This window comes from Panthera leo, chromosome A2 (genome assembly GCF_018350215.1).
Source record: "Panthera leo isolate Ple1 chromosome A2, P.leo_Ple1_pat1.1, whole genome shotgun sequence".
NCBI classification, from domain to species: Eukaryota; Metazoa; Chordata; class Mammalia; order Carnivora; family Felidae; genus Panthera; species Panthera leo.
Genome location: NC_056680.1, coordinates 17971035 through 17991279, shown reverse-complemented (window position 1 = coordinate 17991279; position 20245 = coordinate 17971035). Strand labels below are relative to the sequence as shown.

The 20245-nt window shown below is 45.5% G+C and overlaps 1 protein-coding gene across 5 annotated transcripts in view; it reads right to left on the bottom strand.

Annotated features, from left to right (window-relative positions):
* Positions 1–2870: 2870 nt before the first annotated feature.
* Positions 2871–20245, bottom strand: part of ARIH2 (ariadne RBR E3 ubiquitin protein ligase 2) — a 49103-nt gene continuing 31728 nt past the window's right edge. For all 5 annotated transcript variants that reach the window (XM_042929278.1, XM_042929274.1, XM_042929276.1 and 2 more), the window contains 12 exons: positions 17492–17555; positions 15805–15955; positions 14575–14696; positions 13004–13113; positions 11404–11521; positions 10354–10404; positions 10242–10263; positions 8232–8383; positions 7506–7649; positions 6791–6859; positions 5419–5502; positions 2871–5199 (listed from right to left, as the gene is read on the bottom strand). In XM_042929278.1, coding sequence (XP_042785212.1) covers positions 5128–5199; positions 5419–5502; positions 6791–6859; positions 7506–7649; positions 8232–8383; positions 10242–10263; positions 10354–10404; positions 11404–11521; positions 13004–13113; positions 14575–14696; positions 15805–15955; positions 17492–17555 — 1159 coding nt within the window. In that variant the 3' untranslated portion in view covers positions 2871–5127. The remainder of the gene's footprint in view (positions 5200–5418; positions 5503–6790; positions 6860–7505; positions 7650–8231; positions 8384–10241; positions 10264–10353; positions 10405–11403; positions 11522–13003; positions 13114–14574; positions 14697–15804; positions 15956–17491; positions 17556–20245) is intronic.

Sequence of the window (20245 nt, the reverse complement as noted above, 5' to 3'; positions counted from 1 at the left end):
TCAAACCCTGAACAGTAAGTAACGTGCAGCAATGCAAGCAGGTACTCAGGTGCACAGGAACATTCCTTGCCTCAAACCTGGCACAGGTGAAGACGGAGAAAGGGACTTTTCTATAATTGAGACACCATCACCTCAGAGGAAGATTAAACTCAGATTATCACCAGGTATGGAGATGGGAGGACATACCAGTGCCCAAGTGCCAAAGCCTAGGCATTTTCATGTTCCCTGCTCTTCTAGGACTGGGTTATTCTCAGGCAGAGATGCACATGCCCCAGAACAGAAGCCGACATGCAGACAAGAGCAACACCACTGAGGCAAGTCCCACTAGTGGCTTCTCTCTACTCTGTTAATACACCCCCTCTCCCTATTTCCTTCTAGAAAAGTGGAGTCTGTATTTTCTGGTGTCTCCAGTAGAGCGGGCCGGGGGCTTGAGTGGCCACCTCTTTCTCTCAGAGATTTTACACACAACAGAAGGTTTCACCAGTGCTCAAGCACATGGGTGCATCTCATCCAGCCACCCTCAGGGACCATTTTGTCAATCTCCTTAGGATACTACAGAGAAACACTGCTCAACCAAAGGAGACATTCTGGACATTTCTAAGAGGGGAAGAGGGCCAGGTGGTAATGGGAACTGTTACGGCTCAATGGCTCGGCCAAAGTTGGGATGCTGACCAAACACCACCACTGGTCCAGCATCCCGTTTCAGATGGAGTGGGAACTGACAGTTCTGTGGGTAACCAGGTAAGCCTGGACTCCCTGTGCATGGAGGTGAAGACAGAGGCAGTAAGGGCCTGGCCCTGCTCCCTGAAACGAATTCTAAAAATAAGTAAATAAATACTAGAATGGTCACAAAAGAAATGTTTCTGATTCAGAAGGAAGAAAACTCTATTACCAACTTCAAAGTGTCCAGATTTCCTGCAGCTTGTCTTTACTCCAGTTAGGTCAGAAGTCTCTCAACTTCCACGTACACAGAACAATTGAAAACAAAATTTCCCCCCAATTGTATTAATCTTCTAAATTCTTTAATGTGAAAAACAACAACCGAGTCACAGTTTTACCAAGGATGTCATCATTTTCTGGTACCCATGAATGAACGTTGAGACCATTTCCTCTTTAGCCTTTTAATACCTATAATTAGATCACCTCAAAATCTTCATACTGCTCATTTTTTTCTGAACCATTCTCCTATATTCCTATCTCCTGTCTCCTGTATCCAAGTGAGTTATGCCCACTGCCATGCACAGCTCCTTCTTTAACTCATCACCAGAAAACAGAAGGCAAGCAAGCCTGTTGGAGCTCAGTGGAAGGGGAAGGGGGATAGGAGAGGATGCTCATTGCTTATTTCTGCTCCACCTGCTGTTGGTTGTGGGAATTTCACAACCATGATATAAGCTAACTTCTTGGCCTTTTAAAACCCATGTTCCTTTTGGCACCTAAGGGCCATAAGGTCTCCCTCCCTCCCTTCCTCCTTTCTTTTTAATGTTATATTCTGAGAGAGTGAGTGGGGGAGGGGCAGAGAGAGATGGAAACAGAATCCAAAGCAGGCTCCAGGCTCTGAGCTGCCAGCACTAAGCCTGATGTGGGGCTCAAACCCAAGAGCTGTGAGATCACGACCTGAGCCGAAGTTGGACGCTTAACAGACTGAACAACCCAGGTGCCCCTCTTTCTTTTTTTAAGTAGGTTCCAAACCCAACGTGAGGCCTGAACTCATGATCCTGAGATAAGCATCACATCCTCTACCGACTGAGCCAGCCAGGTGCCCCATTTTTAAATTTATTATTTTTAAAAGGACCATAAGGTTTCTCACTGCTCAGGCTGGCTCACCTTAAGAGGGTGGATGTCCTGGGGCGCCTGGGTGTCTCAGAGGACTAAATGGGCTATGTGCTCAGTAACCCTTAAGTGTGATTATCTTGTAGGGACAGAAACTGGCCTAACAAGCCAAAGCCAATAGCTGTGTCCTCAGTACCCAAAACAGGGCAGAGACAATGCTGATTGTTGCATGAACCCTGGAGACTTACGTGGAAAATCCCTCCTCTAGCCAGAATGTGTTAGCTCTTGTTCTCTTTTAGGATCTCTAATGGTATAGTGATCAATTCCATCCGTGTCCCGCATGTTCTGGAGGCTCTGAGAGGGTAAAACCCATGGATCTTTTGCACACCACTGTATGCCCAGTACCGTGCATGGGGCGTGGTGCATCCGAGGCCCAGGGATGAGCAGCTGTGGCGTTCAGACTGGCAGGGTCTAGGGCCTCTCTGGCCTTGCCTGCCCTCTGCATGCTGCCCACAGCTTTGGAGCCTTCACCCCTGAGCTATCACTGAAGTTGCTGCCACTCTTCCCACCACAAGCGTGGACTCGATCAGAACCCAAACTCCATTTCCTGTCCTCAATCCTTGGGATTAAACTCTGTGCACTCAGGTTTCTGTCTAGGGTCCTCTCTTTGTAACCCCAGAGCCCCTGTGAAGGCACAACACCCCTGCCATACTGTATAACCCTAGGCTTCCCCATCTGCTTTGCAGGGACCCAGGGGGTCTTCTGGATGAGGGGCTCAGGGCCTCAGCAGCAGCTGTGGGGCATTCCCACTGGTAGTCTGCTACAATCCCAGGATCTGTGTGTGGTGGGGGGAGTGGTATGACTTGCAACCCAGGGAGGGAGAGGAGAGCAAAAACTGCCAGGATATTCCACTTCCCTCTGGATGCCCTCTCGCCAGCAAGCCAGAGAAGGCAGAACAGAGGCCAGTGGGTTCTTCCCAGCTCTCTAGAGGACAGAGCTGATCAGCAGGAAGACCCCCATTTGGTTGGCGCTCACTGGCCAGAATCCCCTGGGGTATTGGCTCAGGTTACTTACATCCTTGGAAGAAAGACCCTACACAGTTTTATAATCAGAAACTTTCAGTTTATTTTGAATAAACCACTCAACATTGAGCAGATGACATTGCCTCAATTTTTTCTTTGAAGAAAACAAAGATATAAGGTAAATTCATGAAAACACTGTGCCTTCCTTTATCTTCCATCCTTTGTAGGGCAGAAAAATTCTGCCTGATCTTTCTCATCTTCCTGATGATGTTAGCAAAGGACAGCTACTGGGGACACAAAAGGAAGCTCTCCACAGGTCAAGGGCTGCAGGCTACTGTCTGGGCACAGAACCTCCTACAGCTCTAGTGGTTGGGGGCCACAGCTGGGTACAAGTGCACTACGTGGCAGCCGTGCAGTCCAAACAATGCCCAGGGATGCCCAGGGTGTGACTTAAGGCGCAGAGCTGCAACACAGGTCCTGTGCCATGGTGGTGACACGGAAAGGACTTGGTAAGAGAGGTAAAGGCTCCAGATGCCAGGATCTTCCACGTGTCAATGCAGCATTGACACCCACCCCGAGGTCCTGCAAGCAGGCATGTTCCTCCTTCAGTGAGCTCCCCACTGTTTCAATTCTGGGCTCATTTGCTGCCCTCCTAGCCTGTTTTCCCACTCCACCCCACAGTTCCTCCCTTGTAGGTGACAGAAAGAGATAGATCCCAAGAGTCACAGCTGTCTTCTATCTTCAAGAGTGATTCAGTTTACAGCTAACATGATACCTGGGAAATTGCTGACCAAGGTGAAAATGTTTGAATATCAAAGAACTTCCAAAATAATATTTTCACAGATCTCCCAAGCAACTCTTCTAGGAGGTTAAGGAGGCCCTGTCGAGTATGGACAGCCTCAGAGGGGAGGCAGTGAACAAAGTCACAGAAACCCCAGGAATCACAAAAGTAACTTTTAAAAGGCCCATAGGACCAGGCTCAGGACAGGCAGGACACCACACAAACCACCTGTTCCTTTGTACTCTACTGTGCAAAAGCTGGCCTTCTCCCCTGACCAGCCCTTCTAGCATCATAGCTGAGACTACAAACCAAGGACTCTCCTGGCCTCAAGACTCCCAGACCCCAGAGATGGTGTCCTCCAACAGCTAAACCCAGGCAAGTGGGAGAGCACCCAACCCTCCAGAGCAGCCACAGAACACACTCCAGATAACATAAAAACCATGTGTGCAAACAAGGCCCCTGAGGCAGGAATACCAGTGCCCTTGGGAGGGCCATGCTGAACTCTGACCCTGAAGTTCACCAGAGAACAGTGTAGCAGGACAGTGTCAGGTTGTGAATGGCCATCTGTGAACCTGGTTAGTTACACCACCAGAACACTGGCACAAAAGAAGGGACCAAGGTAAAACAAATTTATTTGGGGGAATAATTCCCTTTAAAAGTAGATCTCTATCTTTAGGAGACAAAATGAAACAACTGTGCTGAACTCACATCCCCTGGTCTGGAGGGCCACAAGCTCACCTATGCTTTGCTGTGGGCTGGTCTCAGTAGCCAGACCCAGGTAAACCTGGAAGAAAGATGAGCTCACAGACACATAGTGCCATCAGACAATGACACCCTGTGACAAGGCCCTTTTCTGTATTATCTCCTCACTGCAAGGTGAGGCAGGTGCATCCAACCACTAAAAGGCCTCTAAGGACCAGGCAGAAGGCATGATGTGATTCTCTGCGCTCCGTGCCCATCACACAGGCCAACTCCATTCCCCACCATCTGCCACCCACGTTCTTCCCTTGGGACACCAGCTGTGGCCAGACACATGAGAATCCAAAAACAGAGACCCCTGGGGCCCTCTTACAGTAGACATTCTGAGGCAGTGGGGGCAGGCAGCAAATGTTATATTCTAAGTAAAATAGCTAGAGGGTAAAACACTCCATTGCCAATTTATTTTTAAAAAGGGTTCTGTGTAATTCTATGGTTTGCTTTTTTTTTTTTTTTTTGTATAATTATACAACTTTTGAAAATTACATAAGTTGTAATGATCTAATACTATTAATAGTCATTCAGAAAAAACTTTCCCTCCCTCCCAACAACCATCCAGGGGGAATTAAAAGTCCTGAAAAGAGGCCAATTCAACATGGCCTCTACCCTGGTAAAAACGAAAAGCAAAAAGATGAGAAGAAAACAGAAGTGGACTAAGAGGTGTGCGGCCAGTGTCTCTCAGGAGTGGGGCCCTGGCTGTTGCCTGGGGTCGTGAAAGGCAGAGCCTGCAGCATGCAGTACGGCAGCCAGGAGATCTCGCAGCCACATCTTCCTCACTCCAGCATGCCCGTGTCCCACCTAGGTGTCATGGAAATCCTTCAGCAGGGTTCTCCTCCTCTGCTCTGCTATGTGCATCTGGTTCTCTAAGTCCTGCAGCAGGAAAGCAAGATGGTGCTCGCACGGCCGTCCCACGCAGGGAGCAGCCAAAGCCATGTCCACCATGTCAGGGGCTATGAGGAGTCAAAGGTTCTGCCCTCCCCACCCTTCTCAGCAGCAGCTTCTGGGCCGCATGCTAACAACCCTGTCACTTTTAACACGGCAGTCCTCCCTGGCCTGCAACAGAAGGACCAACAAGTGGGCAGCACTTACCCCTCTGTCATAGCTGTCTGCGCGCTCCACTTTCCATGACAGGTTTTCGATCTCAGCCTCCAGCTGAGCCTGCTGGTATTCAAACTGTATGGGCAGAGCAGGAGGGTCAAAAGGAGAGGGGCTGCAGCCGGGGCGGGGCCTGCAGATGGAGGGGCAGACGCAGCACCTCAGGCTCGCAAGAGCTACCGACAACCCTGACACTGTCCTCAGCGAGCAGAGTTAGTTCCTGGAGCCAGAGCCAGAACCCGATCAAAAGGCTACCTGAGGAGCACAGCCAAGTGGCAAGGCTACACTCACCCTCTACCCCAAAAGACAGGGGGAAAATTTAAGCCACTGAAAAGAATGCTCCCAACATACAGGGAAACAGATGTTGCAGAAGCAAATCACAATGGATCTTCACAGACATGGCGTTCACAGAATCTTTCAGTTTTTCAGCTTTTCAAGTCTTAAAAATACTCAAACCATCTGACTTAGTAATTGTATACCCATTGTACAATTATACACAAAATGTTCCTCAATGTCTTATTTGTAATAATGAAAGTCAGAAACAATAAATGCCCAAATGATGGTATGACCATATAACAAATCATTTATCCTATTATTAAAACCGGTATTTACCAGCCTGGTAAATAATGACAACTGCAACAATAAGCAGTTATAACAATTGAATGCGACATATATAATTAACATTAAATAGATAAAAATAATTCTAAAAGGCTGAAAAATGCTAACAGTGGCCATTTCCTTCTGGTGGGATTATGGACGATGCAAATGTTTTTCTATGTTTTCCAACATTTAAATAAATGTGAATTACTTTATAATTGGGGGAAATAACCCATATCTAAGATACAGAATTAAAGATGTAAAAGAGTCCACTATAATTCAGAGACATGCATGCTGGAGATCCTCCCAGGCATGGGTGCTGGCCTTCCAAGTGACCACAGAACTTTTTAGCCAATTGCCCTATAAATATAGCTGTTCAGGGGCTTTGACATATCTACCTTACTATTACACAGAATGCCAGGGCATGCAGTCTATTTAAAGATGCCTAGAGGAGAAGTGAACTTCAAAAACTGACAGTTTTTAGGGGATGAATCACTGGAATCTACTCCTGAAATCATTATTGCACTATATGCTAACTAACTTGGATATAAATAAATAAATAAATAAATAAATAAATAAATAAATAAATAAAATGAAATAAAATAAAATAAATAAAATAAAATAAATATATATATATATTTAAAAAAACTGACAGTTTTGTTCTGCCCTCCCAATAGCTAGAGTCTGGTCCCCACTCTCCTGGAAAGTGCTAGTAGACAAGGGCACCTGTGAAGCTAAGAGGGCAGAGCAGAGGACTGCCTGGCCTTACCAATTTCTTCCTGGGTCCAGACTCCATGTAGTACGCGTATGGGTAAGTGTACTGCAGGGTGTATCGGCACTGCAATAGGAGAGAGAGAAGGCACCTGTGCCTGTGAACCTAACCCACATGCATCTCAGGCAGCTCCCACAATTCTTACCCTACCATGCGAGTTAGCCTGGCCCTGGCCCTGGCCCTGGCCCTGGCCCTGTAGGTGTGGGCCCAAAAGAAATGAGGCCGAGCTAAATCACGGATTAATTGGGAGATAACATGGGAAAAGCTGAAACAAAAATGGTCACAGAAGAACCCACAGTTGCTTTTTTAAACTCTGATTTATTACCAGCAGCTGCCTCAAAGGCTCTTCCCTCGAGTCAGACATCAGAGTCCACACACACAATCTCTTAGCTCCCTCTGAGTGATGTGTGGATGGGACAAAAGAAGAAAAGAGTTTGAGTTCTCCCTAAGGAGAACTAGAAAATGGCTTGCAGTTCCTTCCCTGGGGTAGAGGCAGTGGAATCCTCTTCTTGGAAGTGCCCCTCACTGCCTGCAGCAGGCTGGGTCCTCAGGGGACACAGCCCAAGGAAACATGGGCCCATAAGCAGAAGCGTGCAGAGCTGTACACAGCACTGCGTTCCCTTGCCCCATACAATGTCTCCCATCCTCAGAGGTTTGGGCCTGACAGAGACAGGCGCTGGACCAGGGATCAGAAGAGTGAGGCAGTACACACCTTAGCCAAGAGCTTGGCAGCATTCTGTAGGTACTGCCAGTCGATCCATGTCCCCAGATTATTCATGACCCTCTCCTGAATCTTTTCATGAATCCGCTGGTACGTCTGTGCCTCCAGCTGCAAGCTCTTGTTGTGGTTTTCCCACTACAGGGTACAGAGAAAGGAGAAAAGAGCAGAAGTCCACACAGAAGTTCAGAATGGCTGACACCTTGGTTGGCACAGGATGGCCACAGCTTCATCTAACTTATGGGGACTGTGTGTCCTTGAGAGTGCAGGAGGAGGACTTCTTCAGTCCACACTACTAACCCTGTCTGCCTGCCAGATCACCCTACCCTCTAGGGCAATAGGGCTCCAACCCTGAAGACTAAACAAGGCTAGGTACCCATTGGTCTACTGTGCTTAGATACCAAATGTGCCATGCTTGTGGGCTTCTGAAGAGTCTTCCTGGGAAGAACTGCCCTCTAAATCTGATTAAGATGATAGTGGATGGAAAAGACTGATGGTCCCCTCATTGTCCTTCAGCCATCATTCAAAGAGCTTGTTGGTCTTGGCTGCTCTCTGGAACCTGAAAGCCACATTTATGGAGGTATCACTCAGGTCCACTGAAGGAGCTCCATTCCCTGACTTCCGTGTGCACATACCAGTACACCAGTCACTGGGAATTCTACCTCAGAAGGCCAACTGGAAGAAGCCCAACCCCGAGGAGCAGCTGCAGAAGATGCCTACCCTCTCAAAGTAAAACAAGTACTTCTTGAGGGCCTCCCTGGCCTGGGCTTGCTGGCTCTGGTTGACAATGTCGGGGTTCTCCTTGTACCGACTGCACTCATAGTACTCGCTGCCATGGGTCTTCCAATCTCCTAGACACATCCAGCAGAAGTCTGCGAAGGATGGAGAAAGAGGCATTTACACCCACAAGATCAGATCACATTCCTCCAGAGGCACAGGCAAAGCAGTAGGACAGACAGATCCTGTGAGGGGAGTGGGGTGGGGTTGTCACCTGACCAGAACTTCCCAAGGGTACCGTTTTCCAGATGGAATGTGCACATCTCCTCTCTGTCACATCCCACTGTCCCTGTAGCCTTTTCTTGTTGATATGAACAGTAGCCAGAGGAACCTCTCAGTTCCATGAGCACATAAGCTTGGTGCCTTTTTAACCCAACACAGGTAGATGCTGACTGTACAAGACCACTAGTATGCTGTGTCAATGCCACTGGGAAGCAGAAACTTGTCCAATGAGGCCCATCTGTTCGTCCAGAACACGTATTTCCCTCCTGACTACCTCCACCCTCGTAACACCCGTCCTAAGAAGATTTTGTACATGAAGCTGGGAATAAAGGCTTTCCCCTATTCTGTCATTATTTAAAAAAGAACATTTCTATAAAACCAACAGCTACCCAATAGTTCATATTCAGAATTATAAGTCTGCTTCTACACTAAGGAAGCAAAGAGGGAAAAATAAAGATCTACTATACATCCAACAATTACCATCTCATGGAGAGGAGCCAACCAGTCTGTCACATGGCCAAAACCTGATCTATAACCTATCTCTGCCAAAGACACCGACAGTGGGTAAACTCTGTTTTACCAGGATTCAAGTTGGCTCACTGACTTACCAAAAAGACCTCTTATAAAAACGTGGAGGAGCTAAAGCCAAACCCAGAGACCTAGAGGTTGTTCGCTTCCCTTCTCCTGGAAGCCCTCACCAAATAGCAGCAAAACTGTGATCTCCTTAATCAGGTAGGTTGTGCTTGCTATGGTCGTAAATATTAGGGTTGCCCGTATAGGTGGTAGAACTATATAGCAAAGCAAAGGATGGTAGTAACTCTGGGTGGTAAGGGATGGGGAGACTATGGGAAGGGACACACAGGGAACTTCTTGAGTGTGAGGAATGTGATGGGGTGTTCACTTTGTCATTTCTCTTTAAACCGTATGCATGTCTTATGCACTGTTCTAAGTAGATGATACACGTCCCTCTCACTCAAATGCACAGGGTGGGATACCACTGAGGAAATATGCCACTACCAGTGGTCTATCTTCATTCTACACTTCAATCGCTATTTCCTTCTAATGCCTTGCCATGTTCACTCTGATTACAGTGGGCTCCTGGGAAAAATAGCATGAGATGAGACCCTTACAAAGAGAAACCCTCAGGGCCCCCTGGTCAGCATCAAAGCTGCTGTGTAGACTTGTCTGGACATACTTTCTACTTGGATTTTATTTCTTTATTTGATCTTGCAGGAAGAAAAGCAAAACCAACAGGTCCTTCTATGCAAGCCACTCCTGATGGATGAAGAAGATCCGAAAGGCCAAATCAAAAGACCCTGTGGAAACTTTATAAAACCTTGAAGGAAGACTATTATGTTACTCCTTCCAATAAAACAGCTGCTCTAAAAGATATCTGTAAAGTAGCACAGATAAGCCCCGAACTTACCTGCCTTGGCAAAAATAAAAAGAACACACTGAAATCTTCTTGGGTGACTGAGGATCATGAGGTTGTCAGAGAGTCATCCCAACCTTCACTTCTGACTATATGTGTGAGCGAGATGGCAGCAGGATTATAAGAGGCACCAGAAAGTAATAAGTCAAAAATCAAGAGCTGCTTTACGCTGGCGATTATAAGTGACCAAGGCTGCCCTTTGTTTGTCACTTTACTACAAAAGCACTCACTAAACAAGCACTGGAGACCCATGCACAAGACTGTGCTGCTGGGCCTTGTGCACCACACCTAGGACTCACCGTGTTTACACTTGGAGCATTGCTGTCAGAGGGAAACAGAAGAGAACATGTTAAGGGCACGCTGACCAAAGGCTCCATGGCACATATGCAAAGGGTATAGGCTTCTGCTCACCATGTGATTGCAGCCTCCGTTCTTCTCAATGCAGATGTTACACTTTGGACACTGAGGAGACAGAAGGGCGCCATTAGGCTCACACACCACCAGGCTGGTTCTAAGACAAATTACACAAAGCTCCTGGCACCCGTGCCCAGCAGCTCATCGTGCGAGCCCTTCTGGGGAGGAGCATCTCACTTAAATGTGGCGGGTCGCTGAGGCTGGAACAGCAATTCAAGGAAATGAGGTCAGCACATTTGGCTCTGAAACACTCCAAGCACTGGCTGAGCCCCACTAAGTCTTCCACCATCTGTCTCTGCCACAAGGCTGCTCAGATTAAGCACAAGCTGAGTCAGCACAATGTCTTCCTGCTTGGAAAGAATGCCAAGCAGCACAAGAGCTGCCACACCAGACCACGTCCTGGTCAGCTTGCCTGGACTTCTGCCTCCACGAGAGAGCAAGGAAACAACCTCTAAAGCTCACCTGTTATCATTTGAGAGGTGCCACAACGTAGGCAGCAATGCAGAGACCAGTATGACGCTCTGCTCTCCCACTGCCACGAAGTAGACTATGTTTAATGTCACAGTCACAGCTGTGTTGTGAGTGCAGCAACTCAGCACATGACTGGCATAGGATAGGTGCCAAGTCACCCAGGGTTCAAGGGGCTGAGGGCCATGTTTTCCCATGGGAAGTTTCAGAATGAGAACTGGGCATGCCCAGGCTTGCGTGAAAGCCTCGCTCTTTATTATGTGTTGCTATCAACCACCTCCCGCCCAGGGCTATTAAAGCCTGGGAGGCATTAAAACAAAATCTGGTTTTCTTCTAATTAGTTCTTCTACTGGTCAAACTTTTCCAGGTAGGTCAGCATTTTATTAAAATAAATGCATCCAACGCATACTATGATAATCCGCTGCCAACTCTGCCAAGTCTGGGAAAGGGTCTGCAGACTTCAGCAAGGGCCCTGGGGCCCTGGGTGTTCCGCACTCAAAAAGCCAGCCAGCCTCCCAGGCGAGGACCTAGGCAGCATTAAGGAGGGCAGATCCATGACAGGTAAGATACAGTCCTTACATCTTTAGTGTGAGCACTAATGTAGTTGGCTGTTTCGGAGTCGTCTGCACACTTCGTGAGCCATTTCCGGATTGTGGCGCAGTCTGTGGGGGCGTGATACATCTGACGACACTTGAAACTTAAAACCAGAAAAGAAAGACATTCAAATAATTGTTAGGCCAGGGTCCTATGTTTTCAATTTTCCTTCTGTCCAAGCCAAAAGATACTGAATTAGAGCTTTTCAAAGAAGTAAAGTTACCTCTCAAGGCCTTTGGGATCTTTACTTACCCAGAATTATACTTAAAATATTGTATGAATTTCTCTTCAATCTAAGCACTTCTAAGATATACTCTCAATACACGCAAATAAAACATTTCTGTCTTAAATATCTTGTGTGGTGTCAACCCTCTTTGAAAGGATGTCAAATTCAGAGTTTACTCAAAGTGCATGGTAAGGTGCTCTGAGACAGATAACTTAGCTCAGATCCCAGGCAAAACCGAGATCCACTTTCCGAGAGCCCTGACTTAGCTCCCAGCCAGATGCACACAGTATGCACATCTGTCAGAATGGGTGCTGCCTGCATGATACATCTGACGATGCCTGAAACTTAAAATCAGAAGAGAAAAACACTCCAACACTCACTGGGCTACAGTTCTGTGTTTTTAATTTCCCTTTATCCAAGCCAATACTATGTTGGGTAGTGAAGGCTCTCAGGCAAACAGTCTAACAAATGCCCCAGGGGAACAAGTTCATAACAAGTGACACAAATGATGGAGAGCAACTATGCTACTGGTTCTTAACCTTTGGTAAGCCACAGACTCCCTCAACAATGTCTTGAAAGGCAAGAACACATGCGCGCGCATGCGCGCGCGCGCGCACACACACACACACACACACACACACACACACACACACACACTTTCCATGTAGTTTCTCTGAAGCGCTACCATGAATCTTCTAGGGAGGCATGATTAGGGACAGACATAGATATGGACCTAAATTATGGCTCTGCCATTGCCTTGCACACCTCCATTTCTTCCCCAAGAACATAAGGGTAATGGTATCAATTGTACAGAGTTGTGACAATGAAGTTGACATGATGAGAATAGTGTCTTTCCCATGGTAAGCCTTCAGTACACGTTAGCTATTCCCATATCTATCAAATGGAATAAACTCCAAGTAGATGTAAACTACTTTTATGAATTACAGTGTTTTAAAATTAACCTACGCAGGCCAACATGGAGAAAGATTCAGATGCTGAAGATTGTTGCTTTCAAATACAGGGATTTGGGATATGGGATTATCTGTGCAGGCAAATACACCCCCACATAGACACAATCTCTGTGCCATGAGTCTTAGCAGCATAAACCACAGCATAGTCTCCAAGAATCTGTGCCACTTTTTTTGTCTCTGAGCACTGTCAAACATCCCATGGGACGTGAGATGCTGGGTACATACTTGGAGCACTGCCCAAGTGGAGCCCACTTGGAGCAGAGCTGCTGTTTAGGCTCTAAGACCCTGTCTTTCCCGGTCCCACCCTCACCCACAGCAACAGCAGTGGTGCTTTGGAGGAGGACAAGGCAGGAGCCCAGGGTTGCTCAGCACTCACACTCACTCTTACCAGAAGACCTCGTTGCACCGATTGCACTGTACTCGGCGAGCTCTAGGCTCCTGTACCCGAATAACCATGGGGCAGTCTGCACCAGGGCACAGCTGGAGCTGGTAATGACTCTGTGAACACACCAAGGGGAAACAATGAGGACATCCCCTACTCACTGCTTCCAAATCAGACCTCCCTGAGAGCTCAAACACCTTCTGTTCTTCCAGCTGATGACTTCCATCAAAGGGCTATAGGAATTCAGAAAGGATGCCACAAGGAACAGCATTAGGTAGATACTGAAGACCTCTAACGTTCAGCTAAAACTAGACAGCAAATCACTGGAATGACTTAAGGCTAGATCACAAAATGGAATACAGAATTGTGTCTGTGAGATGAAAGTGCACAGGTACCAGGTCTGGAAAGGAACGCAGCCCAATCAGCTGTGCATCTGAAGGTATTATATTAAGTGAAGTAAGACGAAGAAAGACAAATACCATATGATTTCACTTATAGGCAGAATCTAAAAAACAAAATGAACAAACACAAAACAAAAAGGGGAAGGGAGTTATGGGATGGGTAAAATGGGTGAAGGGGGTCAATTATATGGTGATGGATGGTTAACTAGACTTACTGTGGTGATCACTTTATAACATATACAAATACTGAATTATTACATCACACACCAATTTTCCCTAAAAACAAAAACTCTGAAAGGCTCGATGACCCTCACGCATGTACCAAAGGCAGCAAACAACACAAAGAACAAGGCACTGCTTATCCCACAGCACGTGCATGAGAAGACCGAGATGAGTCAATCCAGTAAGCTCAGGCACAAAAGACAAAGATGAAAACTGTGCTGCATGAAAGCAGCAAGTCTCAACTGGAAGCCCAATGGAGGGGATGGACTCCAAACGCTGGAATTCTGGACAGGTTTTTAAACTGCACAAGAAGCAATACCCCTTCTTTGTGCTAAATCACACAGGGAACCAAATGCAAGAGCAACTCCTGAGATCTCCATGACTCATGTTCATCCCCTGACATACAACAGCTTGTTAAGCAGCTGGGTAGAAGGTGAGCACGCCTGACCATTCTATCAGAGAAAATCAAGGTTCAGAGAGGTAAAATAATGGGTCAAAGCCTACACAGTGAGGAAGTAAGAGACGTGGGATTCACGTTATTGTCAGTCTGACTCCAGGGCGTATGTTCTTTCACTACCACTTTAGTGGTTTCTAAACTTTTAAAAAGCTGTGCAGCTCTTTCTTCAAATTACAGCATGTAGGAACGCCTGGATGGCTCAGTCAGTTAAGCGTTCAACTTCGGCTCAGGTCATGATCTCTCATGGTGTGTGATTTTGAGCCCAGCGTCAGGCTCTGTGCTGACAACTCAGAGATGGAGCCTGCTACGGGTTCTGTGTCTCCCTCTCTCTCTGCTCCGTCCCCCACTCATATTCTGTCTCTCTCTCAAAAATAAATAAACATTAAAAAAAAAAAAAATACAGCACCTAATGGCAGCTTAGTCTACAAAGTAACTGTGATGAGAATGGATGGGAAGTAGGTCCAGGAAGACAGAGGCACAACAGGGGCTGGTCATACCTCCACATAGTCCCTAAAGAGGTAGCGCCTGTATTTGTCTCTCAATTCTTCATTGGGCAGCAATGGAAACACGAAGTCCTCTGGTGTTCGCAGTGGGCAGTCCTGAGCCATGCAAGAGACTCCTGTTGAACAAAGGCAACACGATGGACAACTGCGTCGCAGAAGACACAACAAGAATATATTTCCCCACTGAGTTCAACCAACAAATTCCATATAGGATTCCTTATAGGAAACCCTTGAAGCCACAGAATGTATTAAAAAAAAAAAAAAAGAGAGAGAGAGAAATTAATATGTTTACAATGATGCAACTAAGATTTCTCTCAAATTACATATAAATCACAAATAAATAGCACCATTAAAAAGGCAGTATCATCTAAAAAATCCTATACAGTACTTTGGGCACCTGGCTGGCTCAGTTGGTAGAGCATGCCACTCTTGACCTCGAGGACGTGAGTTAAAGCCCCGACTGGGCACAGAACTTAATTAAAAAAAAAAAGAAAAGAAAAATCCTAGGGGCACCTGGATGGCTCAGTTGGTTAAGTGTCTAACTTCAGATCATGACCTCATTGTTTGGGAGTTTGAACCCACTTTGGATCCTCTGTTTCCTCTCTCTGCCCAACTCCTCCCCTGCCCCTCCACTCGTGCAAGTGCACGCTCTCTCAAAAATAAACATTAAAAAAAAACCTATATGGTTCTTGGCTAACAATTTCATTTTGTGATGTTTAATATTATGTGCAAGTGATTTCTACCCAACACAATGAGATTCTGCAGACACCATTAATGTGATGCTAAGTTAGATCCAATATCAAGTCATATTCTAACAAATACTCCTAGAACCAATCACCAAATCTGAATTATGCTACCTAAATAGCAGCAATCTCTGAGTGTTTCTGAGTTATGGTTGCCACTTGGGCTATCAAGATAGGGTAGGCAGCTTAAGGACAGTTCTCCCAAAAAGGAGCCTTGCACTCACACTAATGTTTACATATATGCCCAAACAATAGCCTTAATCATCTCATTTTGTTCAGGACTGAGAAAAACCTTGCGACTGTTCAACCAATCAACCTGTTGGTTGGTTCCAAGCTTGAACCAATGGGAACCAATGGTTCTGACAATAAAAACCTCAATCAGGCTCAGAAGAAAACACGCAGCTGACCTGAGTACCTAAAGGGGCAGAGTTGAAGATAAATACTTCATGCTAGCCTTTTACAAATTCTGTGGCAAACTCACCTACACCCACACCGTCCTTGACAAGTACTGAGCAGTGTTGCTCCCAGCAGCTACGGCAAAACTGGTGCTGACAGGCCAGAGAAAGTAGGTTTTCCTTCCGCACAAACTGCATACACACTGCGCAGTGGTGAGGAGGGTGGGCTGTGGGAACCTGGGGAGAGGCGGAACAGAATGAGTAAAGAGGAGCCTCTAGAGTCTGGGAGGCCACAGGGGTGCCTCACACAGCTAGGTCTTTGGGAAGTGATTCTGACCCTGCAACAAGTGTTAGAGCTCAACTGAAATGTGTGGGCTCTACGGGTCCCAAGAGTTCTGAACAGAAAGCATAGATGAGGAAGACTTCCTAAAGGAGATGGTGCCTGAGTGTTCGCCCTGGACAATCTCTCGGATTCAGAGAGGCAGAGGAAGGCTGAATGGAAAACTTACAGTAGTTTGTAATGTCAGGCTGAAAAGCTCAGGATTTCCAAATTGCCAAGGTCCTTAGAGGTCATTCAGTTCAACTTCTGCTTTTAGAGGCTACTGGGTTCTTTTATAAACTGCCCCATTTGATGAACACAGCTGTCCCTCAACAAGTACTATAGAGGCTCTTAGAGGCTGAGCTGAGCGTGTAAAGCTTCTAATAGTCCCATTGCAGGTTTACTTGTCAAAGACAGTGCTTTCCCCATTATTAATGCCCAAAACACAAAATATTACAGCTTTTACTAAGTCACAACTCATCCTTAGCATACTGCAGAGATATCGAGTACAATTAATTTAGAGGATGAGGAAGGCTCCTACTAGGAAAGAAACCTTCTAGGATGTGGGCAAATAACCGCAAAGCTTGAACTCCAGAATCCATGCCATGCTACACAAACTGACAGACAAAGACAATGTGGGGACCCCTGGCCCAAGCCACAAACTGATGGAAAAGTCCACTATTAGGTTCTTGGTTAGCTCACTGGGAATACAAAAAACAATTTGAAGAAAAAGACCGTATTCTCATGTTTATCTAGTATGCTCCTAGAAATGTTCTCCCAAGAACTACTGAAGTGGCAATTTGAGCCCCAATTATTCCTCCTAAAGAGTGTTTCCAACATGGCCTTATTTATTTGAAAATATTTGCTAACTCCTAAATACACAGGAAATTGCCATGCACACTGTAAGATATAGTTCCTATCCTTAAAGCACACACAGTGTGGTAGGGGAGCTGAAAGGATGAGTGAGTCGGTACATCACACACGCAAAGACTTCAAGGCATAACTAGAGGATTTTGGAGAGGAGAGATCACGGGAGACAGGCTTTGTGAGAGACAGCTCAATTTGGGTCTTTAAAAAATGAGTTCCACTCCCACAGACAAAGATGGGGACAGGGTCTGAACATTCCAAGCTGGGGATAGCATGAGAAGAGTCAAAGAGGCGTGCAGTAAGCTTGGGAACACCAAAGAACCCAGCAGGAATGGAACGCAGGCTGTGTGTAAGTGTAAAGAGCAAGGTGAGGCTGGAGAGGGCCCCAGGACTGGCAATGATTTATTCTCCATCCATGAGGAAACTCTTCCAACTATAATGGAAATGGAAGATTTAGGTCCATGTTGGAACAAAAATCTCAGGCATGCTGTACCAGAAACAAAGCAAGATGGTTCTCAATAACACCTTAAGCCACAGCAAGAGCCATGTGTGTCAGGAGAAGCCTTGCTCAAATGGGAGACACTCACATGTTTCGAGGGACTGGGCTGAACTCGAGCCTCAACAAGCAGCTGAGCAGAATTAGACTTGTATCTGCAAAATACAAGCAGAAATAAAGGGAATCAGAAATGAAGATAAGCATTTTAACCTGTGAACAAAATCAGAAGACACCAACAAGTGCTGCAGTTGCACTAAAGTGTCTTTGTCTCTAATTACTGTCTGACAGAACCAAGCTTCCTTTTCCTTTGTATAAATACTTTTTCCTCTTTCAACTTTTTAGTTCTCAATTTGTATGAGAATAATAACCCTGCTTCAAAGATACGAAACTATAAGAAAAATACTTATGAAATACCATATCTGTTTTCAATCCCTTTCATGAAATATAAGCAAACAGCTCTGTGTCTTCAGAACAGGGAATGATATCTTAAGACATAGAAAATGCAGAAGTGCCTGGCTGGCTCAGTCAGTAAAGTATGCAACTCTTGATCTTCTTGGTTGTGGGTTCGAGCCCTGCGCTATGCGTAGAGATTATTTAAAAATAAAATCTTCAAAAAATAAAATAAAAAAAGGGCACATGGGTGTCTCAGTTGGTTTAGCAGCCAGCTCTTGATTCCAGCTTAGGTTTCATAACACGGTTTGTGGGATCGAGCCCCAACTCAGGCTCTGCACTGACAGAGTGGAGCCTGCCTGGGATTCTCCCTCTCCCTCTCTTGGCCTCTCCCCTGCTTGAGGGCACTCTTTCTTTCTCTTTCTAAAAAATAAATAAACATTGGGGCGCCTGGGTGGCGCAGTCGGTTAAGCGTCCGACTTCAGCCAGGTCACGATCTCGCGGTCCGTGAGTTCGAGCCCCGCGTCAGGCTCTGGGCTGATGGCTCGGAGCCTGGAGCCTGTTTCCGATTCTGTGTCTCCCTCTCTCTCTGCCCCTCCCCCGCTCATGCTCTGTCTCTCTCTGTCCCAAAAATAAATAAAAAAAAATAAAAAAAAAAAACAAAAAAAAAAAAACGTTGAAAAAAAAAAATAAATAAACATAAAAAAAAAAAGGGCACAGAAAAAAGTATACAGGGTTCCTGGCTGGCTCATCGGGGAGAAGCATGTGGCTCTTGATCTTGGGGCCATGAGTTCGAGCCCCACATTGGGTGTAGAGATTACTTAAATAAATAAAAACTTAATTAAAATTAAAAAAAAAAGCATAAAGGAAAACTCTGAAATATTATGTTACATTTAAGAACGTCAGTTCAGGGTGCCTGGGTGGCTCAGTTGGTTAAGCATCGGACTTCGGCTCAGGTCATGATCTGGTGGTTCACGAGCTCGAGCCCCACATCGAGCTCTGAGCTGACAGTGCAAAGCCTGCTTGGGATTCTCAGCTCTCTGTCCCTGTCCCCACCCCTCTCTCTCAAAATAAATAAGTAAACTTAAAAAAAAAAAAAAAAAAAAAAAAAAAAAGGATATCAGTTCATCAGAACACACCATAAAGTGAAAAACCCGGCTATATAAATAAATAGAAGGTAACTCAATACATACATAACAGGCAAAAGACTGATACTCAGAATAAATAAAAGCAAATTTTCTACAAATCCATTTGAAAAGACAAAATAACAATAAAAAACAAAGACAGAACAAGCATTTCATAGGAAAAAAAAGCACAAACGGCCATGAACGAGAAAAGATGCTCAACCTCCATAATAATCTGGGATACTGAAATTAAAAACAATTAGATGCCATTTATACCCACCCACCAGATTGTAAAACTTCAAGGGTGACAGTATCAGGAACATTCATACCACTGGTGGGCATATAACATGGTACAATCACTTTGGAAACATTTTGTCATTTAGCAAAGCTAAAGAAACACACACCCTATTGCCCAGTAACTCACTTCCTACACTCAACCCTAGAAAAATTATATGACACTAGCGGTCATACACACGAGTTTTCAGAGCTGCATTATTTATAACAACAAAAAACTAAAATTCACAGTCACAAATGTTGACAGGAATATGGATAGGATGTCTTAAGATGCAACCTTGTTAATTTAAAAAGTTTAAGAATACAGACAGCATGATTCCATGTCTGTAAAGTTCTAAAAACATCCAAAAGTAAAGGATATATAATTTAAGAACAAATAAGAGGGGCGCCTGGGTGGCTCAGTCGGTTGAGCATCCGACTTCGGCTCAGGTCATGATCTCACGGTTTGTGAGTTCGAGCCCCGTGTCGGGCTCTGTGCTGATAGCTCAGAGCCTGGAGCCTGCTTTGGATTCTGTGTCTCCCTCTCTCTCTGACCCTCCCCCATTCATGCTCTGTCTCAAAAATGAACATTAAAAAAAAAAAAAATTAAAAAGAATAAATAAGAAAATGATCAATACTGAATTCAAGATACTGGTTGCTTCAGAGAAGGAAGGGGGTGTGGCTAAGCAGGAACTGCCACCAGAAGCTTCAGAATAAAATGTCCACTTCTTATTTGAATGGACACTTAAATGTGTTTGCTTAATCATTCTTTAAAACCTATACATTATCACGTGTGCACATACATTTTTGAAAAATTAGTATTTCATAATCAAAATTGGGAATGAGGTATGAAATATATACATTTAAAAATAAAAACAGGGGCACCTGGGAGGCTCAGTCGGTTAAGCATTTGACTTTGGTCATGATCTCACCATTCCTGAGTTCGAGCCCCCGCATCAGGCTCTGTGCTGACAGCTCAGAGCCTGGAGTCTGCGTCAGATTCTGTGTCTCCCCTCTCTCTACCCCTCCCCTGTTCGTGCTCTCTCTCTCTCAAAAAT